Genomic DNA, 27,323 nt, shown 5'->3' on the forward strand with positions numbered 1-27,323 from the left:
TGGGTGTTTGATTAAATTAAAGAAAGAGAAGAAGGTATTAAGAAAAATGGGAAAAGGATGAAACCACTGATAGATCCAAAGAGCTACCAACCAGTTTCTTTGCTGAGTGTCATCTACAAGCTGATGGAGAGATTAATCTTGATGAGCTAGTCGATCCTCAGCTGCCTCACATTCAGGCTGGATTCAGGAGGGGGTGATGCACCCAAAATCAGGCATTCTTCTCCGAGACAAGATATAGAAAACACATTTGAATCAGGAAAGAAAGTTGGTGCAGTTCCTATTGATCTGATGACAACCTACAACAACTGTGTGGCCTGTCAGGCTGACTGCCAACTGCTGCAAGTTATTCCTTGTAGGTCAATGGTGCAATTCACTCAAGACATGATTAGCAGCTGAGGCTATATCCTGCAAGTTGGGGAGAAAAATCAGTCACGTAAAATGTCTCCTTATGGCCTTGCACAAGGGTCAGTTTTGGCTCCTCTTTTGTTCGATATATAGAGTACATATACAATCTTCCTGAAATGCAGGCTGACAAGTAGGTGTATGCTGAAGGCATCTGTATTGCTGATACTGGAAACTACTTCCACAGGATTGAAGGGAATCTTAGACAAGACATGGATACCTTCACCACTTACTTCCAGCAGCGGAGACTAATGCTCACTGACACCAAGACCATGGTAACTACTTTCCATCTAAACAATTGCTTGTCAATCAACCCATCTTGATCCATGTCCAAGGATGGCTACTGACATTTCATCCAGTTGTCACATACTTCGTATTAATATGCAACCATAGCCTGACACATCAGTTTTACTTGGAGCACCTGAAAATGAAGATTTCTTCCTATACTACTTTGGTTTGAAAACTAGGGAGAATAAGGAGCAGACCCTTTCCCCCTTTGTACATTTGTATTTGCCCTGGTGTTTGCTCCAGCTGAATATTGCTTTGACATCTGGGACTGCAATCACCACACTCAGCTTGTCAACACAGTGTTGAATTTGGCTACTCAGATTATTAGTGACTGCTTGAATTATACACCAAGTTCCTGTCTGTATCTGCTAGCACACAGAGCTCCACCAGACCTTTAATGAGAGGCCGTTACTGTTGTCTGTCTGGAGAGCTGTGACAAATGAAACAAACCCAATATATCTCTGGTTGACTGATTCCCCAGTCTCAGACAGGAAACACAGTGCCAAGTCAAAAGTCTGCTCATACTCAGGGGAGGAATCCCACTCCTGTGGACTAGCGTGTGACACAACAGCTGATCTTGACATCTCTGCTGTAGGCTCTTTACTATGCATGGATGATCAGCACCACCAAGGAGCTGAAAACTATTACCTTACAGAGTGGAGGGTTTAGTGGGAAAGAGAAAGAGAGTCTAACCCACTAAGTAATCAGGATTCCGTCACTGCACCTGACTCCTTGTCCACTTGATTGCAGATATTGGAACAGGCACTACAGGTATGCACTAGCTTGGCCTGGTTTCCTCCCTACTCTGTGACAATGAGGCAGGATTGAAGACAATAACTTCCATCTTGGAAGAGTGCCCAACTCAACATCTGGAGGACAGTTTACAATGTTTAGCCTCCCTGTGTACAGAGGCTGTCCTCTGATTATGGAACCTGAACATCAACCTCTGACATCTGCATGTGAGAGAAGAACTTTTGGGCTGTCATTACCAGCTAATGTAATGTCCAAATTATTGCCTCAAGCTTCTGTCACAGGTTGCATGCCTCCACGTCCTCCTCCTCCCCCCACAAGATGGCTGTGGAGTTATGGTAAGGACAGCAGACCAGATATTGAAGAACTAGCATGTATTAAGTGTCCTCTGACCCAACATTTCTTTATTTCTATCTCACCATCTGCCTGACCTCCATTGCAGGTTTAAAGACTTTCTGGGCTAGAAGGTTCCTCAGTGTGTAGCAGTCAAAATTTAATCTAATATCTCTGTCAAAGATACATGTGGCTACTTTCCCTGGTGGTCATGGACTCAGTGTTTCTTGCTAGAGGAAATTTGTACCTGAAAGAGTGGTATCCTCAATATATGGACCCGTCATAGGCAGTCAAGTCAGGGCAGGCATCATCTCAGTCCCTTTCTTTGGGCACGAAAACTCATGTAGAGTCAGGCCAACAAAAATAAATAAATAAAAATCAACTGTCATCTGACACCCAAAGTTCCCCCACATGCTTTCATATGCAAGGCTAACATGGGTGGACAATATTGCAAGAATGGTTCCTCTCAATGTAACAAATTGTTTGGCTTAACAGTTCCTTCTTGGGGAGGTAGGATTCAAATCTGTTTCATGACGCTACAAGGGGCTTTGGTCCTTGGGATCAGATGCTCAGACAAGTCAGTTACCAGCTATCTTACTGATACAATGGGAAATATCAGGGAGAGCTGATGCTGTTCAGGGTCATCAGAAAAGTTGGGTCCTGCCAGATAATATAGAAAGTAATACAGGTCATATGGCAAGATAAAGTAGCCTGTGAAGTACAACAGGAGAAAATACCTCTTTGCAAGTGGCAGCTAGAGCAAGTGCAGAATCAGTAACTACCGTCTATTGCAGGGGTGGGCAAACTTTTTGACCTGAGGGCCACATCGGGGAATAGAAATTGTATGGTGGGCCATGAATGCTCACAAAATTGGGGTTGAGGTGCAGGAGGGGGTGAGGGCTCTGGTTTGGGGTGCGGGTTCTGGGGTGGGGCTGGGGATTAGGAGTTTGGGGTGTAGGAGGGTGCTCTGGGCTGGGACTGAGGGGTTCGGAGAGGGATTAGGGCTGGGGCAGGGGTGCGGGAAGGGATGCAAGTTCCGGCTGGGGGTGTGGGCTCTGGGGTGGGGCTAGGGATGAGGGTTTGGGGTGCAGGAGGGTGATCCGTGCTGAGATTGAGGGGTTTGGAGAGCAGGAGGGGGATCAGGACTGGGGCAGGGAGTTGGGGCATGGGGAGAGGCCCAGGGGTGCAGGCTTCGAGCGGTGCTTACCTCAAGCGGCTCCCAGAAGCAGTGGCATGTCCCTTCTCCGGCTCCTATGCATGGAGCAGCCCCCGACCCTTGGGGCGCCGGAGTGGGGCTGAGCTGCGTGGTGCGGCCCCCGACCTGTGTCCCCAGCGGGAGCTCACGGGCTGGCCCACGGGCCGTAGTTTGCCCACCCCTGGTCTATTGCCTCAGAGCTACCTGCAGATTTCCCAGGAGGCATATCTGGCATTAGAACTTTGAGTGGGGCCAGGTTCTTTCAATTTGAGAGCAAAAGAGCTACCTATAGCTTTGATTAAATGTGGTCACTGGACATTGTCCAGAGTTAAGGAAGAATTTCAGGAATAGCTTTGTTCTATTCCCAATCTCAGCAACCTATCGAAAAGCCGTAAAATCATCCATTATCTGTTTCAGATTAGAGCATCACAGTCTCCTCCCCATCCTATTTCTCGTCTCAGAGAACTGGGGACAAGCAGAGAAGGGTCCTGTCTGAGTCACCTGAATAATTCCCTAAAGGAGGCTTGTCTTCAAAGTATTCACATTTTACCATCCTCAGACAATTCTTACATTTTGCAGATGAATGGAGAGCTATTTCTTTTCCCAGCTTTGAGCATTACCATTTGATCTTGCAGGGTCATGTTTTAGGATCATAGTAGCAATTATATTGGCTTTAGGGAAGAATGAAATCTCTTCCTAGACAATTTTTCTGATCAGGGTTCTGTGCAGAGAGAAAGCTGATGTAAACACATGGTGGCATGGTTCCTGGAATATTTTGGATTCAGGACAAATACAGACACACTGTGTCAGGGAAGCCAATCATAGACCTTGGCTGAGAATAAATACCATCAGATACAAGGTAATATCTCAGAAAAATAGTAACAGAAAATAAAGATGGCCATAATGGAGAACAAATGGCATCACAAAAATAAAAGTCCAAGTCTTTTTTGGAACCTATTGGCAATTCTCATCTCATACACAGCTATATTTCAGTGACCCAGATTTCATATGATACTTATCCTATAATTCTGGATATCCCCTTCATACCTCTTCCATCTCATCCTTTGGCAGAGATCTAGCTCCAAATGTATATTCTCCATTCCAACAACTGGTGAACACAGTTTTCTTTTTAACTTTTAACTTTTAAAAGCATCTTCCTAATTCAGTTCAGGGAAAGGGGTACCAGAAAAAGATCACAGCATCCACCCATGATTCATTGAGGTCTCAGCGCACTGCTCCTTTAATGGATAACAGGCCTGTTCTGGTTATGACCGCCTACATGTCTGACAGGATTTTCATAATAACTGGGAAGACCACAATCAGCCCTACTCCAGAGAGAAATGTTCCTGTTCTGGGTGGAATATGGTGTCCCATCTCTATGTGCACTAGCCATCAAGAGGGAGATGAATAGCAAGACTTATGTAGCAGATGTTGGATTCAAAGAGTGGCTCCTATACCCAGAAATATCTCACTCGCAGTAAGTCAATATGGTAGGCTAGTGGTCAACCTCTTGGCATCTCGAGACACTAAATAAAGTGCCCTGTAGCCTCTCTATATGTCAGGACCCAGGATATGAAGTGATGAATGACATCTTACAAAGCTGGTCAAGGTCCTTGATATATGTCTTCCCACCTTTTCCAGGACAATACAAAAGATAGGGCTATGAAAGTGGCAGTGATAATGTTTAAACCTTTCTGGATGCAGAGGCTATGACTTTCAGGCCTGATTTACCTAGCACTGGATCTTCAGATGTAGTTATATTGCAGAAGAGGACTGCTATTGTAAAGCCAATCCTCCATTTGGGATCAGAGAAGTATAAAATTAATACTTGGATGAAGTGATTATCATTGTCCTGGGTCGGACCACCAAAGAAATCAACAAATAGAACTTATTTTATTGGCTGAGACAAAGTCCACAGTTTAACAACCATGTTAAACCAATGAAACATAGGCTTGAGTTCCTCTAGGAGGATTTTATTGTGGGTGTATACTAGTGTTCAAACAAAAAAGTCAAGTTTCTGTACTATAATGTGCTCAGCCTGTTCAAGAAAAGGAATTTTTGTACAATTCCTAATAATAAATGTTTCCTTAGGGCATCAACCTTATTCCAACTCTGCAAGGTCATAGTACACTACCTTGGAACTTCATTCTGTTCCTTACAGTGCTACCCAGATTGAACCTCTATTGGAGATGTCATAATTCTTCCTATCCATTACAGTAGGCCTCCTGATGGCCACTATCCCCACTCAGGTGAGCTCTTTTTTGAAGATGGGAGCTTTCTGTAATGAGATCCTGTCATCCTGAGGAGCACTGACGATCCCATGACAGAGTAGTCATATCTCCTGTGTTGATATCAGTAGAGAGCCACATGGCAATCAATTCCTAAATTCATCATGTTCTACATATTGGGCATCCAGCCTTAGCCAATGCCAGTTCCTTTCTTTTGGCAGAATTCTTCACCATACATTAGTGCTCAGAGGAAGATGGAAGATTATATTTATATATAATCTACTTCATTTTTGGATGTCCACATTTAAAGGATGATCCTGCTTCCTATTCTAGAGTCATACTTTTATGAATATCTCATTGTAATGGATCTGTGGAGCTTAGCATGAAGAAGAATAGCAAAATATATCTGTGCTTATCTGAAAATTTGCTTTATTTGAGGAATAATATCCATAGATCTTGCCAGTGGTGCTGGAACAATTTGTATAGTGGGGGTTATGAGAGCCATTGAATCAAACTGTAAACCCTATATATGATGGAAACCACTTCAAGCCAGGGGGTGCAGTAGCATTCCTACTTCCAGCACCTGTGGATCTGGCCCACCCTGGAGACAAATGGATCATCCAAAACAGATGGAAATTGACATCCGAGGATTTGTTGTCAGGTGTAATTTACAATGCTCTGTGGCAGGAGAAATTGCTATGCTTTTTCCTCATAGTATATTTAACACAATCATCCAAACCAGCTCCACTGGTGATAGTGCAACAGTAGGAGTTCTGGTGTAGACAAAGCTCAGACCTTTTTTAATTTGGAGTCATCACTACCTGCTCTGGGCAGGGTTAAACAACGAAGTGGTAAATACTCCTGAGCCCTGTCTACACTAGGACTCCTAACATTGCCCACACTTATCTCCTGTTCATTAAAAGGAAAACCATCGAGATAAGAACAATGCTGTCACAGTAGTAAAAGGATAGGGGTTACTTAATAATTGAAAACTCTCATGAATGTTGTAAATGAAATGGAATGAACTCATTCTAATCATGATACTGTAATGTCAACGAGTGTTAAGTTTCAGAGCTAAAATAGAGTGACCTAGTATTTTGTACACATTTATTTTAGTCGTGGCAAATAAAGTGTTACAGAAAGTTAATTTTGCATCCAATAATAAAGGCAAAATATCTTTAACGCAGCAACTCTGTAGTATTTTTGTTCTTCTAATAACATGGTCATAAAGGTTATAACTAGCTAATGTACAGCTACTGATGATGCAAATAAAGTAACTTGAGCGACTTGTCAGAAATATTATCGCTGGTAGAGAGACTCTTCATAAATGTAATAATGTTTCAATGTACTTAACAGCCAGTGACTGAGTTAGTTATTCTTAAAAGTACATTTTGTAAATATTGTATGCCTCTTAAAAGTAACTGTTACTTTAACCATTGTGCAAAGTAAATCAAAAATATAACTTAGTAAAACAACTAAAACATAAAACTGTGGCCCTTTTATATGGGGAAGCTTACAGATCTCTGATAATAAAGCAGTAAACCGTATAGTTATAAGTAGTGAGGCTAAAGTTTTAAAAAGGAAGGTCTAGTATCACTTAAACTGCCAAGAGAGAAATTGTTGCATTTATCTGAAATAAAGTTTGATTGTTTAAAGATGAGGTCAGTGTGAAATTCACCAACACAGGCTAAGACCTTCTAAAGCCTGTCTAGTTAAGGCCCTGCTTTCTTGATTGCCAATATTCATGTGATTACTGAATTCAATACGGTGAATAAAATATAAAAGGATCAAAAAGATGTAAAATTATATATTTACAGCTTTTACTACTGCATAATGTTTTTATTATAAAACACTTAAATGTGACCAGTAAAGTGTGTGTGTGTGCAGGGGACAGGGAGGACATACAGTAGTGGTCATAGAAGTAATCAAAGTTAGGATTTATAAAAATAGGTAGGAAGCAATACTGAAAATATATTGATGCCATAAGTATGTCCTCATCTGTGTTCAGTTCTGGAGACCCCATCTCAAAAAAGACAGAGAAAATAGAAAGCACCTAAGGAAGGGCCTTTTACCTTGTTATTCCAGAGGATCCATTCACGACATGAGAGGTGGTGAGATGTTGCACACACCAATGGTCACACTACATGGATGATACCCAGCTGTATGCCTCATTTTGCACAGACAAACCAATAACATCATAAAGCTGTAAGAATGACTACAAGGCATCAGCTCTTGGATTAAGAATAGCTGGCTCAAATAAATCCATGCAAAACTGGGGTGAGGCTGTTTAGAAGGAGAAAATGCTTTGAATAGTTGGATAGGATTTTGTACTGCACTTCCATTGAAGGCATCAGCCCTCCCTTCCCAAGTAATTAAAGTGGTGTTAAGCCTTGGGATTCGATCCAACTTTATCCCTAAATCTAGATTATTAGGGTGACAGACTGACAATATCCTGGACAAACCTTATGGAATTAAGATAAACTTTATTGAATTTAGTTAAACCTTACAGAATTAGGTTTAATACATTTAGGGTACGTTGTGCTAAAAATGCAATTATGTACCTATTATTGTGGAATTGTCTGTAACTCCTCCAGGAGGATGGGGGTGCGCATGTAATTTCTCGAATTATCAGCCCTTTGAGAGGTTGGTATATACTAGTTCAAACTCCAGGGACCAACAGACAAAGAAATGATGTTTAAATAGCCTGGTTTTAATCAGTCTCAGGACCTTGTTCCTGATCCAGCAAATGGACAGGACCTCTTGTCCATAGAGGGCCCCAGCCCTTAGGGATGGGTTGGAACAACTTGGTCTACAGAAGCCCTATAAGGCTCTGTGCTTGCTCTGAGCTAAAGCCATGATGAACTTGATATCACAAAGAAACCCCTTGGGTGATGTGTTGAAGGACTGCTCTGTCAGAGCCAATGTTAGGGTTGGGGTGATCTCTGGTAAGCGTAGTAGCTTCCATGTGGGTTCTTTTATTGTTTTTAATACATTTTCTCTGTAGTGCATTTACCTTAACAATAAAATAGGCTTTTTAAAAATGAGCTGTGTGGTAACTAACTATGGGCAGTCACACTGTTAACAATCTCTGAAGAGAAAGCAAGCAAGCCTTCTTGGGCAGCCTATCTCTGCTGGGAATAACACAGTGAAGGCAGGGAACTGTTCAGCCCAGAGATACCCTCATCTGGAGGGAGTGAGATGTTTGTCTCCACCTAAGAGAGGTGATGGCAAGGGGAGCCAGAAGCCTGAGCGTGGGTGCCCTTACTGTACCATAGAGGGTGAGTACAGATGCAGTTGACCTGAATTGTGACAATCAGTTAGCTTTCAGTTGTATATAAGCCATTAAGACTTTTTTCACTTGCAGTTTGCTAGGAAACTCTAATCCTTCCTAGAGAAGGATCTGGTCAAAGCGATCCATGTTCTTTGTCACCTCAAGTCTGCACTACTGTAGCTCAGGGCTTGTCTCCACAAACACTGCATTCAAAACAAACTAGAGTGTGAATCTACCATGCACTGACTGACCATGTGGAACCTGCTGATTCACACTAACAGTTCCTTAGTGTGCTTTGATGTACCCTGCTTTCAGTAGTGTAGTAGTAACAAAAGGAAATGGGTAAACAAATTTATACTAATCTTCATATTCCCCAAATGAGAAGTGGATAAACTTTGTTTACCTACATTTACCCTCTACTACATTACTGCCCACTTTGAAACAGGAGTAGATCAAAGGTCACTAAGGAACTGTTAGTATGAGTCAGCAGGGTTCACACAGAAAGTGTGCGTCAGGCTAATGTGGGGTAGATTCACACCCTAGCTTGCCGTGATCTAAATGTTTATGTAGACAAACCCTCACTGTATCTGGAACTGAATGTAAATGTAATGAAAATACAGCTGCCCACCTCTTCAGTGAAACAGATTGCTGTGAGCACATTGCCTCTGAGCTGTGATTACTCCACTTTCCTCCAATCTACTTTCATTGCATTTTTAAAGTTTTGGTCCTGATTGTCTTCAAAGGCAAGAATGGTTCAGTACTGTTACATCAGCAACCCACCAAGACAATTCCTTTGGGACAATGCAGCTTACAAACATCAAGATGAAGCATATGAATCTGGAAATAATGGATTTTCAGTCAAGAGAATTGGGCTATGAAACGAGCTTGCAGAGTGTCCTGAAACTGGCCAGATACTGGAAGATTTTCTATTTAGATGAAGCATTTTAATCATAACTAGTATGATGATTATTATCTAAAGAGAACAAAAATTCTCCAGGAAGAGCCTGTCTTATCTAGGGAGAGAAGAGCAGAAAACTTCTTGAAGTCTATTAGGGACCACATATTACATTTGCATGGTCAATGCTTAGATAATAAAGTAAGAAGTGCTATTGAGATCTCTAATACAGATACTAAAGGTCTAGAGGTGGATGGCAAAATACCTATTGACTTGAAAACGCATCACACTTAAATGCTGCCGGGGAGGGGGCAGGGATTTCCATTAGCTCTGCCACTGCTTCAACCCAGTCCCTAAGCTTTTCAATATTGCTCCTCCATTTAAAATTAGATTTCAGTGTTGCTCAACTCCCATAGTTCAGGAATCTAAAAAATATCCCTGTGTAATTACAAAAATTTTCCTCAGTGAGAGAAAGCCATTACTTCCATGTTTCCCACTCAGTGCCCTACTAAGCTCTGCTCATGAAACAACTCATTCAGAAGAAGAGAAGATTTCATCATTATATCTTAAGCTGAAGAATTCAGAGCCTAATTCCTACAGCCAACTTGTTAGGGAAGACTTATTCTATTTTCAGGCAAAATCCTGTGTAGTATTTGTCTTAACTTCCAAAGTGCAGTAGTCCAACCAATAATACAGAGACCATCACTTGACACTTCTAACCTTGCCAGTTACTGTCTGGTGTATAACCTCCCTGTTCCAAACAATTAACTCCAAAAGCTAGTACAAATAGTCCTAAAACCACCAGTTAACTCTCAGCATCTTGGATGTCTCCCAGTCAAACTTCCTGCCAAGGCCTGGGATTGATATAGCACTTACTGGTCTTCATCAAATTAATCTGTATTCATTCCACTGGATCTCTTTATGGCATTTGATACTGCTGATCACTGAATTCTCCTCTCTCCAAGAGGCTACAGAGTCTCTGAAAACATGCAGAAATGGCTCAAGTCCTTCTCTCAGGCCAAACTGAGGGTCTCAATAGGTAACTGTTCCTCTGCCTTCAGAGCCTTCACCTTCTGGAATCCCGAAATAATCAGTCCATCCTGTCTTCCATCTTGCAAGGTCTCTCTCCAGATATTCAAAAGCTCACTGTGGGCATGGAACAACCTACCTAAGATAGCATCTCCCTTCACAGCCACAACCCTGACCTTTTGTAGTTAGCCACTGAAGCCAAAAAACTGTTGACCAGTCAGATGGAGCTCATGAACTTTACAGGAGCTGGATCTAAACAATGAAACACAAGAGAGAAGAATGGCCACAACTTAATGCAACTCTCACCTCTTGAACTTAGCTTTCACACAATTGATTCTTCACACAGATACATGACAATCCCTCTTCTCCCTTACAAAAATTCTATTATTTATTCACATTTACTCTTATGTATGTTGAAAACATGGGGGGTGGGAGAGTGAGAAAGATTTTGTTACTACTCAACACTTGGGAAGTGGTCAGACACTAGGTACTTATACAGTCCCATCATCTGTTTTGGGGAAGACTTCTATTCATTTTTATTGGGCCCTTTCTGGGAATATGCTTCCACTCTACACTTCTCCCATTTTTTTTACTCAAAGCTTACCTAAAAGTGGTACATAAGCACTTTCAGATTCAGAATTCAATAAACATCTCCTTGAACTGATAAAAGCACTAAAGTCAGTTGCTGATGAAATTTTAGATACTACAGTGATGTGATCATATAATTCAAGACTATCATAATACATATGCACAAAGAGGCCAAATTAAGTTTGCCTGTGCAACCTTAATTCTGACATCTACTAACTTTTGAACATTTGACTTGCAATTGTAATGTTCTTGTAACGTCGCAAAATCTTACACACATTTAACATGCACGAATTCAGCTTTACGCGGTTGGCAAAAACAAAAAAAAGAGAAAAATAACAATTTAAATACTGTACCTGTAGTGCGGGCGATTCCGCCCGCCATTACACTCTATGTAATTTTGACTATACGCGGTTTTCGCTTTACGTGCTGACTGCGGAACGTAACCCCAGCGTAAGATGAGACAAACCTGTATTCTATTTTTATAAAAAACTGAAAAATACCAATAGCAATTCTATCATTGAACCACATTTCCCCCCACATGAGTCATCAGGAGGATCTGGACCTTTTATGCAGAGCACAGACTTCTTCCATTTGAATTATCAGAGTAACTGATAGCAGGAGTAGGCTGGCATCCTCTATGTGTACCAGCCACTACATAATGATGAAACACCACTTTGTCAGTTCCTGCCTCCATCCCCCATTCTGCCTATCCACTACTCCCACCCCCAGCTCCTGCCTCCTTCTCCCTCTACATCTATGCAGTGACCCAACCCTCAGCTAGGTTATGCCTACTGTGAGGAGAGGCAGAGGCAAGCAAACTGGATGTAGCCTTACATTTTAAATTGTAAAAAGGAAAAGGCCAGAAAATTGACAGGAACAAGAATATAAATAATAGAGTAATCATATAATATAAATAATATAAGATAACATTAAATACTTACAAACATCATAAACTATAAATTACCATCACAATAAAAGTAGGTTTTTCAATAGTACGTTGCGTCATCCCAAGAAGTGCTGCAAAGTTTCCCTGGCTGCAAAGTCCAGTTTCGTACCAGCTGTCCAGCCTTTGCCTCTCTCTGGCTTGCAATGTTTCTTTGCTTCAAGGCAATAATGACTGCACCTCTTTCCAACAGCTCCACCTGCAAACGAGGGCCATACATGTTCACCAGGAACCCATACTGTATTTCCTATGATGGTGTCCCAGTGGTCAACCTCACTGATCACACACTCTATGCTCCTTGCGGCCCAGCTCCCTGCACACTGCCCTTCAAGGTCGAGCTTCCTCTCCCCAGCTTCATCAGCAAATCCTCTTTTTACCCCAACACTGCCTCTTTCACCTCCTTTTGCTCTAGCCGCCTTCTTGCTGTCCACTTTGGGTGGATTCCCCTCCCCAGCTTGAGCTGCCGTCTCATTGGCTGTCTCTCTCCCCAGGACAGCATTCTATGCTGCTGCATCACATCTGTAGGCCCTAACATTACCCCTCTTGGTCAAAACTGCAGCAGGTGCTAGTGCCAGGGCAAGGGTTACTACACCTATACAACCCTTTTCCCTTTCACCATCTTGATCTTGCAACTCCCTTTCTTCTCCCCTTCCCCATGTCATATCTCATCCCTCTGCATTCAAATCAGGCAGTTTCTGCCTCTGTCTCTTCCGTGCTCTCTTGGTGCCTTCAGGAGGAGTATCAAGAGCACAAGAGAGACAGTTTCCCTGCTCTCAATTCCTGTGCCTGACACTACCATGGCCCGTGGCCACCTGGAGGAACAATTACAGGGAAAGTCCTGCTCAGCCCCTACAGTCCTGGAATGGAGCATGTTCAGTGCAGAGGGAGTCTTCAGAGAATTTAGCTGCCAAACTCTTAACACGTGCCTGCTGAATATGTGTGCACTGAGATTTTTCAAAGTCTCATATCTTGGACAAATGTGGTTAGATTTTTCCAGGGATGGCAAAAGGCTAATCTCTGACACCAGGATGACCCTCTGCTAAATTTGAAGTCCATGCTCCAAAGTGTGGAGATGCTAGAGCTTTCAGCAAAACAAATTATACATTTTTAAAAACATGGGTATAATAAAGCATTTCCCCCAATCTCATTCTTGGAAATAGCAGAACTATTTTAGCTGAATCCTCCCCCAAAAAATTCAGTCTGAGCATGGAAAATTTCTTTCCAAATATTAAACATAGGCAAAGTTTTAAGCAACTAAAAACAGAGTATTATATGGGAGGTGTTGAGCAATCTTAAGTATAGGTGGTGCTATCACCTCCTCTTCTAATTGGCACACAACTAAGACAAAATAATATGAATTAAATTCTGTGTTTCAGGAACAGGCTATACAAGCTACATGGTTGTACCCTGCAAAAGTTAGTCCTTTGTGCAAAAGAAATAAATTTTCTGAATATGATCAAGCTGTGATTTGACTCTTCTGGCCTTCAAACAGCCCTCACCCCCAGTCTCACCAAGCTCATCATCAGAAGGAAGCTCCTCACAGATCAGACCAACTTAAAGCGGCACAATGGATACAAAACTTGAAGATGTCTCTCCACTACTATAATGATCAAATATACACCACAACACCTTTCAAGAACCAAGAACCAAGATCCATGCCTATAACAATGTATTGTACCTCATCTAGTGCACTAAATGCCCGAATAACAACTACGTGGGTGAAACCAGACAATCACTATACTCTCAAATGAATTCAAAGAGAAAAATGATAAAAAACAAAAGCACCATATCACCCGTGAGCAAACACTTTTCACAAAATGATGGCTCCATATCAGAGCTCTCAGCCCTCGTCCTCAGAAGAAACCTACACAATACCTTAAAAAGAAGAGCCAGGGAGGGGGATAGCTCAGTGGTTTGAGCATTGGCCTGCTAAACCCAGGTTTGTGAGTTCAATCCTTGAGGGGGCCATTTAGAGATCTGGGGCAAAATCAGTACTTGGTCCTGCTAGTGAAGGCAGGGGGCTAGACTCAATGACCTTTCAGGGTCCCTTTCAGTTCTATGAGATAGGTATATCTCCATATATTATTTAAATTTATAACTTTGCTAGACACTAAAAATCATGGTCTTAACAAAGACACTAGGTTTATGGCTTATTACAACAACCCATAGCCCATTAACTGCCCTTTTTTGTCCTCTGACTGTAGTGGTGTTAATGATGCACTTCACCTTGAATAGCCCCTTAGAATATGTGTTAACTACTTATACTAGAAAGTCTGTTTCATCTTATATTTAGCTGTGACATTGGAAGTACCTTTCCCAGACCTGAAGAACTCTGTGTAGCTCCAAAGCTTGTCTCTTTCACCAACAGAAGTGGGTCCAATAAAAAATATTATCTCACACACCTTGTCTCTCTATGACCAAGCTAAACATTCTTAGGTGAATATATGAAGATGTGGACTCAGTGAACTGATATAACCCTTGGACAACAGCCTGAAGTGTTGATTGAGGTTATTTGTGCTGTACAGCCTGATATTGAGACTACATTGATGCCAAATTATAAAGTGATTACTTCTAGTGTGCTGGCACCAAGCTCCTGAGAACTTTCAGACAGAAATATTGTGTGTAGAGACCTGAATACAGATAATATGAACAAGCTATAATTTTATTTGCACAATATTTTATGAAAATTCAGTTACAAAATTCTTATTAAATTCTGTGCTATTATAAAAAAAGTGGAACAGTGAAAGCAGCTGCTAGAGTTGGATCTGAAGGTCTCTTGTCCAGCCCAGAGCAGAGTGCATAGCCAAGTGTATGGCTGAGACACCTTCAGGAATATTTTTTAACTGAAGTTGTATGATTAAAAAAAACCTACTTATTTTGGAAAGGGATTGGAACATTTTGGATCAAAGTAGTTTGTATCTCAGTATTCAAAAATAGTAAAGAAAATTGGTCTCCCAGATTTAATTTCCTTTGGGAGACTGGTTGTATTGCACTGTATTATGCTTCATGTGTATTTTTTTAATAATCCAATCTGCAAAATGTCTGGGAAAGATAAAGAATCAAACAAATGTGAAGCCCTGATACACATTTTTCATTTTACTTTAAGTGTACCATGTTTGTACTATTTCAGATTATCAACTGTGTGGGACAGGAACTGTCTTCTTGTGCATGTGAAGAGTGCCTGACACAATGTGGGCCCTACAGGAATACATATAATAAATATTAATATTACCTACATCTTTAGAGGCTAGAGACAAAACTCATTCCACTAAAGTTCAGTTTGCCTCAGCAGCATCACTATTAGGCCTGGTCTACACTGGGGAGGGGGAGGAGAGAAGGGGGTCAATGTAAGATACGCAACTTCAGCTACGAGAATAGCGTAGCTGAAGTCGATGTATCTTATTTTGACTTACCTCCCGTCCTCACGGCGCGCGATCTGATTTATTTCCCTTCTCCTTGGTTTAACAGGGCCAGAGTCTATCTATTCTTGCTTTTTATGATCACTGGCTTGTGCACAGGAAGGCTTTTGGCTTCAAAGGGATTACTTGTGTGCTGGAAATTAGGCAAATGCTTTAGTACCTTGCTGAGTTGGGGCCTATATGAAAGTGATCATTTTAAATATGTTCATTTTGAGATTTGCTAGTAAGTTTGATGTATAAATCAAAATGGTAAAAGTAAAAACTGCACATTTCTTATTGTTAATATCTTGTTTTATTTGTTATTATTTCCCTCATTGGAAAGGTCCCTGCTTGCCAGCAGTTGTTGTGGTTTACATAGTGCAATAAGTAGGCATTGTTTGGCACTTTATAAACCCAGAGTAGACAAGGGCCAAAGTTTCCAAACCTGAGTGCCAAAAGTTAGGCTCCTGAATCACTTTTAGAATCACTGAAAACCTGCTGTTCCCATTTTCTTCAATGTGAGTTGCACTTGTGTAAGTGAGCACAGATTTATCCCTTAGGATTTAGTTTAGTTAGAATACAGATAACTAAGGAACAGGCTACATTGGGACATTAGTGTTTAGCCAAAAGAAGTGAATTTATAGGAAGAAAGAACCAGTGTGAAACGAGACATGAAGATGAAAGTGTGAGGATACTGCACTAAGGAGAGAGGGTTGGCAGAGAAAATGATTGCTGAAAGGTTGATAGGAGTGGAGCTGTGTAGAGCCTTAATGGTGAGGACAAGGAGTTTGAGCCTAATATGGGAAAAGAGTCAGAGCATGAAAGTGATTCTAGGAGGAGGGAGGGTGAATGGAGAGAAAGATTAATCATAGTTCAGTAGACCCACAATATTCCATAATAATGGCTCAAAACATCTTAGGGTATGTCTACACTACGAGAGTAGTTCAATTTTACTTAAATCGAATATGTGGAATCGATATTACAAAGTCGAACGTGTGTGTCCACACTAAGGACAGTAATTCAACTTTGTGAGTCCACACTAACGGGGCAAGCGTCGACATTGGTAGAGGTGCACTGTGGGCAGCTATCCCGCAGTTCCCGCAGTCCCCGCTGCCCATTGGAATTCTGGGTCGAGCCGCCAATGCCTTCTGGGTAAAAAAATGTGTCGAGGATGCTTTTCGGTAACTGTCGTCATCCAACCGTCACTCCCGCCCTCCCTCCCTGAAAGCGCCGGTGGGAAATCAGTTCGCGCACTTTTCTGGTCAGTGACAGCGCGGATGCCACAGCACTGCCAACATGGAGCCCGCTGCGACCATCGCTGCAGTTATGGCCGTTGTCAACACCTCGCACCTTATCATCTACCTTTCCCAGAGGCAGATGCTGAGAAGTTGGGCGAGGAGGCTACGGCAGCGCGGTGAGGACCTGAAGTCTGAGAGTGGCACAGACCTGTCACTAAGCACGGGATCCCGCGCCGAGGACATCATGGGGGCAATGGGTCATGTTGATGTTGTGGAACGGCGATTCTGGGCCCAGGAAACAAGCACGGACTGGTGGGACCGCATAGTGCTGCAGGTCTGGGATGAATCACAGTGGCTGCGAAACTTTTGCATGTGGAAGGGGACTTTCATGGAACTTTGTGAGTTGCTGTCCCCTGCCCTGAAGCGCAATGACACCCAGATGCGAGCAGCCCTGAGTGTCCAGAAGCGAGTGGCCATAGCCCTCTGGAAGCTTGCAACGCCGGACAGCTACCGGTCAGTCGCGAATCACTTTGGCGTGGGCAAATCTACCGTGGGAGTTGTTGTGATGCAAGTAGCCAACGCAATCGTTGAGGTACTGCTGTCAAAGGTAGTGACCCTGGGAAACGTGGAGGTCATCATAGATGGCTTCGCCGCGATGGGATTCCCAAACTGCGGTGGGGCTATAGATGGAACGCACATCCCTATCCTGGGACCGGACCACCAGGCCAGCCAGTACATTAACAGAAAGGGCTACTTTTCAATGGTGCTGCTGGTGGACCATAGGGGACGTTTTACAAACATCAACGTCGGATGGCCGGGCAAGGTTCATGACGCTCGTGTTTTCAGGAACTCTGGTCTGTTTAGACGGCTGCAGGAAGGTATTTACTTCCCAGACCACAAAATAACTCTTGGGGATGTGGAGATGCCTATAGTCATCCTCGGGGACCCAGCCTACCCGCTAATGCCCTGGCTCATGAAGCCCTATACTGGCGCCCTGGACACTGAAAAAGAACTCTTCAACTACCGGCTGAGCAAGTGCAGAATGGTGGTGGAGTGTGCTTTTGGACGTCTCAAGGGGAGATGGAGAACCTTACTGACTCGCTGTGATCTCAGCGAAACCAATATCCCCATTGTTATTGCAGCTTGCTGTGTGCTCCACAATCTGTGTGAGAGCAAGGGGGAGACCTTTATGGTGGGGTGGGAGGTTGAGGCAAATAGCCTGGCTGCTGATTACGCCCAGCCAGACAGCCGGGCGATTAGAAGAGCCCAGTGGGACGCGCTGTGCATCCGGGAGGCTTTGAAAGCAAGGTTCCTGAGTGAGCAGGGTAACCTGTGACTATTAGGTTTGTTTACAGAGAAGCTGAACCTGCCCCCGTTTCTTTACCCAGGAAATATTCACTATCCTCTCCAGTTACATACCCCGTTCACTCCGTTCCCCCCCCTTCCAACACACGTTTAAAAATAAAATCACTTGAATTTTGTTAATGAACACCGTTTTCTTTATTACTGTTTTCTCGGTAAAGTGTTGAACCTGGGACGCAGACTGTGGTGGGGAGCGGGTGTAGTGTTGTGATGCAAAGGGCGCTTCTAAACTCCAGGAATGACAGGCTCCGCACTGGTGGACTGGTTGTTTCAACGGAGCCTGCCACCCCTCCTGTTCGGGACTCTGTGTGTGGGGGCTATGTGACTTTGTGGCAGGGGGAGGAGGGTTACAGATCCCCTGCTGCGTGGCTCTGTGATCCAGGATAAGGACCGCTGCATAAGATCTCTAACCGCCCTCCCCCGCCACAAAGTCACATAGCCCCCCCCCCACACACACACACAGAACATGAAAACCACCTCCCAGACTGACCAGGGTAACTAGTGACTGCAATGTGTGTGTAATGCCCTGCTGCTGAACCTGCCCCCGCCTCTGTACCCTGATAAAGGTGACTGTCCTGTCCAATTACCAATCCTCTTCCCCCCCTTCAGACAGACTCTCCTCTAAAAGAACATGATGGAAACAGTAATTAACAGAAACGTATTTTTTATTAGCAACTACACATGAAACTGGGGGATGGAACTTGGATGGGGGCTTGGGTGAGGCGGGAAGGAAAGGACTTATCAAATTTTGGGGAATGAGAGCCTTCTGTACTTGAGCAGTCTGCAGGGGTGGAGTGAGAGTTTTCACAGACTCTGCCGCCCCTCCTTCTTGGGACTTTGGGTGAGGGGGGTATGGGACTTGGTGGCGGGGGAGGGCGGTTACAGATAGACTGCAGCTGGGCTCTGTCCTCCTGCCTCCGGTCCTGCAGAACATCCACAAGGCACTGGAGCGTGTCCGTTTGCTCCCTCATTAGTCCAAGCAGCGTTTGAGTCGCCTGCTGGTCTTCCTGCCGCCACCTCTCCTCCCGTTCCATGTGTGATCGGTGCATTTGGGACAAGTTCTCCCTCCACTGGGTGTGCTGGGCTGCCTGGGCTCGGGAGCAGCCCATAAGTTCCGAGAACATGTCCTCCCGTGTCCTTTTCTTCCTACGCCTAATCTGCGCTAGCCTCTGGGAGTGTGATGCCAGGCTAGGTCGGGAGACAGTCGCAGCTGTGGGATGGGAAAAAGGGAGTGAATTCCTCAGAAAGATAAATTTAGTTGTGAACAAAGAACATAGTCTTTCTCTGTGAACAAGACCGTGCACAGCACCTATCACATGCGCACTCAGGACAAGGTCGAATTTTCGGCCTTCGCATTCAGTGCCTGGTGTCTTGCAGTGCAGATCAGAGAAGCGGGGCAGGACAGCGGAATTTGTGTAGCAGGCCGACATGGTAAGCCGTAGACTTGTGGCTGCTTAAAACTTTAATAATAGCACTGGCCTCCTTTCACGTTCAAAGCAATGCCAGTCCCTGCTGCCAGCAATCCGGCAAGCATGAACTCTGCCCCTGTCCCACCCCCTCGCGGCTGTCCCAGGGAAAGATCCCTGTATGATGACCCTCTCCCGCCTCCACCGCGTGGCTGTAAACCACCGGTTACAGTTCTGTAAAGGAACAGGCAAGCAGTCCCAATACTAACATTCCCCTACCTAATTCAAAGCAGGTCACCATGAGCGATATCACTCTCATGAGGATTTCAGAGACGGAAAAAGAACGGATGCTTCGGGAAAGCCTGCAAAGACCAGGGCAGTATGCCGCCATGCTCTGCAAGGCAATGATACCGGAGTACTTGCTTGTCTCCTGGCGCGGAAACGTTTCCTACTACGGAGGACCCAATAAGGCCGCTCTCCCCAGGAACCTGATGCAAAGGCTTTCCAATTACCTCCAGGAGAGCTTCGTAGAGATGTCCCTGGAGGATTTCAGCTCTATCCCCGGACATATAGACCGGATTTTACTGTAGCTGCACTTGCAGGGACTAAACAGTAGAGCGGCTAGGGCAGAACAATCATGCTAAACCGGACATTGTTAGATTTTTTTTGAGTAGTTGCACTGCCAAGGACTGAGACGTTAAGCGCCTAGGGCAAAGTAATCATGCAAAACCCATTGTTAATATTGTTAATATTCCTGTTCTGTTAAAAATAAATGTTTACATGTTTAAAACACTTACTGACTGATCCTTCCCCTGATTCTGTGTCCGGGTTAACGGCTGGGGATGGTTGGTAGGGGATCTCTGTAAGGGTGATGAAGAGATCCTGGCTGTCGGGGAAATCAGCGTTGTAAGCGCTGTCGACTGCCTCATCCTCCTCATCTCCTTCCTCATCTTCCCCGTCCGCTAACATGTCCGAGGAAGCGGCCGTCGACAATATCCCATCCTCAGAGTCCACGGTCACTGGTGGGGTAGTGGTGGCGGCCGCACCTAGGATGGAATGCAGTGCCTCGTAGAAACGAGATGTCTGGGGCTGGGATCCGGAGCTTCCGTTTGCCTCTTTGGTCTTCTGGTAGCCTTGTCTCAGCTCCTTGATTTTCACGCGGCACTAAGTTGCATCCCGGCTGTATCCTCTCTCTGCCATGGCTTTAGAGATCTTCTCATAGATCTTTGCATTCCGTCTTTTCGATCGCAGCTCGGAAAGCACAGACTCATCCCCCCACACAGCGATCAGATCCAAGACTTCCCGATCAGTCCATGCTGGGGCCCTCTTTCTAGTCTGAGATTGCATGGCCATCTCTGCTGGAGAGCTCTGCATCGTTGCCAGTGCTGCTGAGCTCACCACGATGTCCAAACAGGAAATGAGATTCAAACTGCCCAGACAGGAAAAGGAATTCAAATTTTCCCGGGGCTTTTCCTGTGTGGCTGGTCAGAGCATCCGAGCTCGGACTGCCGTCCAGAGCGTCAACAGAGTGGTGCACTGTGGGATAGCTCCCGGAGCTATTACCATCGATTTCCATCCACACCTAGCCTAATTCGACATGGCCATGTCGAATTTAGCGCTACTCCCCTCGTTGGGGAGGAGTACAGAAGTCGAATTTAAGAGACCTCTATGTCGAACTAAATAGCTTCGTGGTGTGGACGGATGCAGAGTTAATTCCATGTAACGGTGCTAAATTCGACATAAACTCCTAGTGTAGACCAGGCCTTAGTAATAATACCATTGTAACTGTATTTGTATTGTGATTGTAGTGTTGTGTGTTGGAGCAGTACTGTAGAACAATGGTTAATTACTTTTTCTGGGTTTGCAACTCTCAGAATGCAAAAAAAAATCATCCTGTAACGCACCATGTTCCACAAGTCTGTGGTACATAGGTCATGGGAATAAGCAATGGGAGGCTTTTGGGTGCCTGGAGTGGGACAGCTTATTCTGCTGTCAGGTGATAGTGTTGCTGAGTGGGTGGAAAAGCTGCAGGGGGTTCTTTTGGGGGGTGGATGGGCGTCTGGTAAACATGGTTTTCGTTTGTATAGCTGGGAAGGCTGAGAAGCAGTAGAGAGCTACTCCTGTAGAATTCCAGAGGATTATTTTTTCTTCTTTTAATAAGCATCTGACCTCTTAACTAGAATCCCTTGTAGCTGTTGGATATCAATTGAGATATATGCAAGTTCCAGTCTACAAGATGCAGCCTCAGCAGGTATGTCAGATACCTAGTCATAAAGTCACTAGCCAATCAAATCAAAATCTTGTTTCATAATGGCCATTTGTATGAGACTGTGTACAATACATTATATATACTATAATATTATGTAGTAAAACTATCCAGTATTTATGCATTGGGTATGACACTCACACAGTTGCCCCTCCCTTACACTGCCCATATATAAAATGTACATAAATGTGTAGCAATGTCATTGCAGTGTTGTGAGTTACAGGAGGGGAGCAGATCTGAATAAGCTGGCACCTCCTCGGGGGTGCTTCCACTATCCATGTCTTTTAAATCCCATTTTAAAAAAAATTAAAATATTCATTTTTAACAGTTTTTGGTAGGGTATTGATTTACTTGCTGACTCAGCAAGATTGTGTATCAATCATCATCGTCACCTCCTTTTGTCCCACATCAGGGTTGGGTAAGGCTGAGGTAATGAGCAAATTCCATCCATTGAGCTGCCATTTGAGCCTGTTGGAGGGTTACCTAGATGGTTTTATATACTGTATTATACCACTGTGTTATACCTCTTTGGACATCCACAGCCTCTCTCGCTGTGGACTCTTCCATAGAGAACCATTTTAGGTAGTCAATATGGGGTCATACTAGCAACATGGCGAAACTATTATAGTTGGCACCTTTTTAAAGATTGTAGTCACACTCTGCACATTCGGTCTTTAACAGGTGTCATCGTTTCTTAGTCTGGTTAGCCTTGTCAAGCCTAGGATATGATGGAGGCACCCCACATTTCAAATGTTTGTGGCTTTTGCTTCAGATGCTAGCAAATCTGCCATGTTTTCATTGGAAATTCCAGTGGGAGTTGTTGATGACGGCCTAAGCATTATCTCCTGCTATGTGCTTCCTATGCCTACATCAGAGAGTTCTTGAGCAAACGTGTTGCCAGGGAGCAGGAAGCAGTGAAGTGGAGCAGGTCATTCTTACTCATGCCTAGAGAGCCACGGGATTTCTGTGGGATTTCTCAGTGTATCTTGTGATATTTACTTTTTATAGTGGTATGCTCCCTTTTACCTTCTCAGAAGCATGATCAACATGACCCCAAAGAGGATGTTCTGGGAATTCCATGTCATTGACTCCATAGCATTTTCATAATAACTTTTCCACTGCTGCAGATTTTCCAAAGGAGGGGATGATATAAGCTATTGTCTGATATTTGCTCCTCCCAGCCAGGTTCAGAGAATGAATAAGAATTTTCCTGTAATTACTGCTTGTATCTGTTGGAGGTGGTTGTGGTGCTGGGTACCAGCACTGAGAGCAGTGCACTCTTCTGCAGTCTTTCCTGTACTCTCAGTGCAGCTTTTGCTGGTCCCCAGGGAGTGAAGGCGCAATGAAGGAAACAGCCTGACATGAATGCAGGGGGATGAGGAGCAGAGTGGGGACAGCAACCTGACTCTCTTTAGCTTCTAGTAACGTCTCCATATTCCCCAGTCACCCCTGTCTATTTCCAAGCTCCATTTCTGCAAGGTATAAGGGGTAGTCTCATGTCTCTCTCTGTGCCCTTCCCACTGTTACAGGGCACCCTGAAGGGGAAATAAGTGACAATTTTGCTAACATTCAAAAATTATGAGTCAGGCCCCTTAAAATGATGAGATTTAATAATAAGAAAATGTGCAATTATTTTTATTTGCCATCTAATTTCTGAGCCCATAGGTACGTGCAGGTCAGGTTTTCAGCTTTCTTCAGGAACTCTGAGGGCTAGAGACTTAATTTTTTTTAACATTAAAGCTGAGAATCTCCTGTAATCATTTGACTCCAGGAGCTGAGGCTTTAAGAAAAAACAACCATCACAAAACTCAAAATAAAATAGTGAGAGTTGGCAACACTGAGATAATGATAACTCCTCACTGGTAAGAAATGTTATGTATGGAGCTGCACAATACTTGGATGCTATGTTTGCAAGGCATGTGTTTGTTAAAACATTTGAGAATAATTCATCTGTACAGCAGTAGTGGGAAAAGCAAGGTAAATAATGTAGGCATATTAAGTTATGAATGGTGAAAATAGGGAAAAGGGCACCTCGAAGAATCAAACCAGACTTTCTTTTACATAGTAATTACTGGTTTGTTAACAGCTAGCCCTGTCTTTCTGATTTCACTGTGAGGATGTTCCACTGCTGTTATGTCTGCCAATAGTTGGTCACACACTAGAGGAGCATTAACTAATCAGTGAAGTCCCCTTTACAGTAGCTGGACTTACTGTGTATGTGCTTTGCACATGATCACAGCTGAGACTCAACATAAGCCCCTTATGTTTAGTCCTGTTAAAATGGATGATAAAAGGTAGAACTTCATGTAGCATATGAAGTAAGTGCATTATGTATGCAATCAATTAATTTTTTTCAGCTTTCTCTTTACTGTGGTGGTACTTATTTAAATTTATTTTGAAAATTGATGACCAAATTTATGCATGAACCTGTCTATATAAAACAACTTTTCATTGATCTGTTTTCTTCTGCAGGAAATTGCATCAACAATTTGAAATGTATAAGGAGCAGGTGAAGAAGATGGGTGAAGAATCACAGCAGCAGCAGGAGCAGAAGAGTGATGCCCCCACGTGTGGTATCTGCCACAAAACAAAATTTGCTGATGGCTGTGGCCATAACTGTTCATATTGCCAAACTAAATTCTGTGCTCGTTGCGGAGGAAGAGTGTCTTTACGCTCAAATAAGGTATGGAATTTGTTTAAAATAAGTATCACTGAATTTTCATATTGATGTTGCTTAATGTGAAGTGTGATGTAATTTGGGAGAGAAGTTCTTTGAAGATTATTATTGTAATTTGTCCACAGTTAGTTACTTTAGTTATTGGAAATATATCTGCTGAAAAAATGGCTCCCGAGGACATACCTGTGCCTGTCCACAAGTTCGGTATCTGTTATTCAGAATCACTAGTAATGCCTTATGGTTATTGCTCAAACAATTTTTCCTTCAAGGAGGAAACTGTTTTAGGATTTATTTAGGCCATTGTCCCTTTGACAAAGAATCTTCATTAGAACTCTGGTCCACCTGTGGACCAGTGAATATTGCTTTTAATTTAACACATACCACAGTTCTGCTGCAGGATCCGTGTACGTGGATCCTTGTGCCTGTGTGGATCCAATTACAAGATCAGCACCTATATATGGAAGGAAAGGAATTTATTTAGTGACAATCGTGTTGGGGTATTTAGAGTTAGAGGTTAGAACAAGGAATTGTTCCTGGCTTTGCCTGTCCCAGACTCACTTAGACACTTAGCTTTATTTTACCTCAGTTTAGTAATGGGTATTATAATGTTTACCTACCTCCATAGTGTCATTTAAGGGGGCTAATTAAACAATGTTTGTAAACTGCTTTTTTCTCGTACAAAGCACCATAAAATGCAAAGTATGTACAGGGAAAAGTTATCACATTTTTTTTTGCTTTTGAGAAAGTATGTTTCATTTTAAAAAGATCAGTGTGCTAAGAAATAATACTCAGAGCTATCATAATGATTTGTATTATGAGAAATCAAGTGGACTACCAGGTTGAATTAAAAAATACTTAATTAAAACCAGTACAGCAGAACTCAAGTAATTACCAAAGTATTTTAGTTTAGTAGAGAAATTAGTTTACTAAAAATTTTAAATAACGGTACTAACACCTCCTTATCTCTACTGGAAATACCTCGCCTGATGCATTCCAAAACCGCATTAGCTTTTTTCATGGTGTAGCGGGGTGGTTACTTGCTCCTGCCCTGAGGGGTTTAAAACAGCCCTGGAGGAGGGCTGTGGAAGGGCAAGATGCTTGGGCTGATTCGGAGGAAGCAGGCTCAGCTGGGGCCACACCCCAATAAGGGCCCAGCTGGCCCTCTAAAGGCTTGAGCCAGGAGCTCAAGTAGACAGTCTCTCTCTGCATTCAGGGAGAGAAGGGCCTGGGTGCAGGGAGCTCAGCCAAGGGCCTAGAGTGGAGCAGGGCTGGGGAAAGGCCAAGGGAGCCGGGGAGCTCTGGCCTAGGAAAGCCCTAGGCTGCAGGCCTGGTAAGGCCTATTAGGTACTGGGTTGTAGGAGGCAGCCCATGGGTAGGCAGAGGCAGCAGGTCTGAACCCCTTTGCCTGTGATGAGTGGCTGATACTGCAGTCTGCCCCAGTGAACAGGGGCTAGATGGAGACTGGGCAGTAGCCAAGACTGAGGTGAAGTGGGGATAGTGGATGGGGGTTCCCCTGGGAGGGGGAGACCCAGAGCTGTGAGGGGTTACTGCCAGGGGGCAGCTCCCCAGACAACAGGGCACCGGGTCCGGGAGGGACATGGGGGCCAAGCAGCAGTGGGACACCAGCCTGCAGAGGGTGCTCCAAGGCTGGAAACAAGCTAATTCCTGAGACGACCAGCAGGAGGCGCTGCAGGGGTGAGTCTGCGCACTGCTACACACGGCCATATCACATTGGTGGCTCAGTCATCCTGTGATCAACCAATACTCCGAGGTCCTTCTCCTCCTTCAGCATAGAAGTCTGTCTCAGATTCAGACAGATTCAAATATTCAGGGCACTGTTCTGAACTCTTCTTTTTTTATGTGAGTCTTTATGGGAACATGCATGATTACTTTGAGTAGAGTAATTGGCACAACATGCACATAGTATGCAGAGTAAGAGAAATTGGTATGTATTTTACAGGAAGTTGCTTTCTTTATCATATCTTAGGCTGAAAAACAAAACAAAACGAGGAGTCCTTGTGGCACCTAACAAATGTATTTGGGCATAAGCTTTCATGGGCTAGAACCCATTTCATCAGATGTATGAAGTAAAAAATACAGGAGCAGGTATAAATACATGAGGTTTAATATAAATACATAAGGTTTAATATGTATGTCAGTAATGCAAGTTATAAATCAGAGTGCACAGAAATCTTCTGCTCACTGATGGCTAAAAGTAGCTGAGGGTGTATACATCTCTCAGGCTATGTTGAACATAATGAAAGTTAGTTTAAAATATATTTTTAAAGTTTTTGTAGAGCCTTTTATCCTGAAGGATCTGACATACAATTATTACTTTTGATAACTAAATAAGGTTACAACAATATTTTGGTATAGGGAATACAATCAATACTGTGATAATTTTATCTCGTTATCAAAGGCAAAATTGGATAGTCTTTATTGCTGTACACTCAGACATCATGAGAAGACACCTCTGTGTTGGGAAGGTGTCACCAATTGGCACCCAGAAAAAGGCTCTGAAATGTGGGGATGCTATGTGCACATTTTGTCAATTACTCTGTCGAAAGAAATCAATTTTACTGGCAGAAAGTGAAATTGACAAGAGCCTGCCAGGCGATTGGGAAAGTCAAAATTGTACAGAAGAACTGAAATTTCCCCACTGAAAATTTCACTTGTGCAAAAAAGGAGGTTTTTTTATCAGAAAAAAATTCTGATTAAAATTTTATGATCAACTTTAATAGTTGCCTCTTTTTTACCTGTATCCTCAAAGTCCATCAGATTGATCATTTAAGATAGAAGAAGAGGGAAGCTGTAGTTACAACCATGGAGTAAATGACAAATGATTGGAACACAGCCATGTGATAGTTCATTCTAAGACTGGGTTATTTTTATTTCCTGTGTCTAAAATAAGATCATTGATGGACCTGTCTGATCTCTTTCCATAATTCCAAATTCATCCGGGTTTATGCCAGCTTTTGCTACTATACACATCAGTGCAGGTCATGTAGAGGCAGCAAACATCGGAAAAGGAAGTTGCTGAAGTGCAAAGCAGCC

General features: G+C 43.4%; 1 protein-coding gene across 20 annotated transcripts in view; it reads left to right on the forward strand.

The window, feature by feature from the left end:
* RIMS2 (regulating synaptic membrane exocytosis 2) overlaps positions 1-27,323 on the forward strand; it is a 791,243-nt gene that overhangs the window by 165,510 nt on the left and 598,410 nt on the right. For all 20 annotated transcript variants that reach the window (XM_026663674.1, XM_026663617.1, XM_026663622.1 and 17 more), the window contains one exon: positions 24,065-24,275. In XM_026663674.1, coding sequence (XP_026519459.1) covers positions 24,065-24,275 — 211 coding nt within the window. The remainder of the gene's footprint in view (positions 1-24,064; positions 24,276-27,323) is intronic.

This window comes from Terrapene carolina, unplaced genomic scaffold (genome assembly GCF_002925995.2).
Source record: "Terrapene carolina triunguis isolate 2854851 unplaced genomic scaffold, T_m_triunguis-2.0 Scaffold58, whole genome shotgun sequence".
In the NCBI taxonomy this organism is placed as follows: Eukaryota; Metazoa; Chordata; order Testudines; family Emydidae; genus Terrapene; species Terrapene triunguis.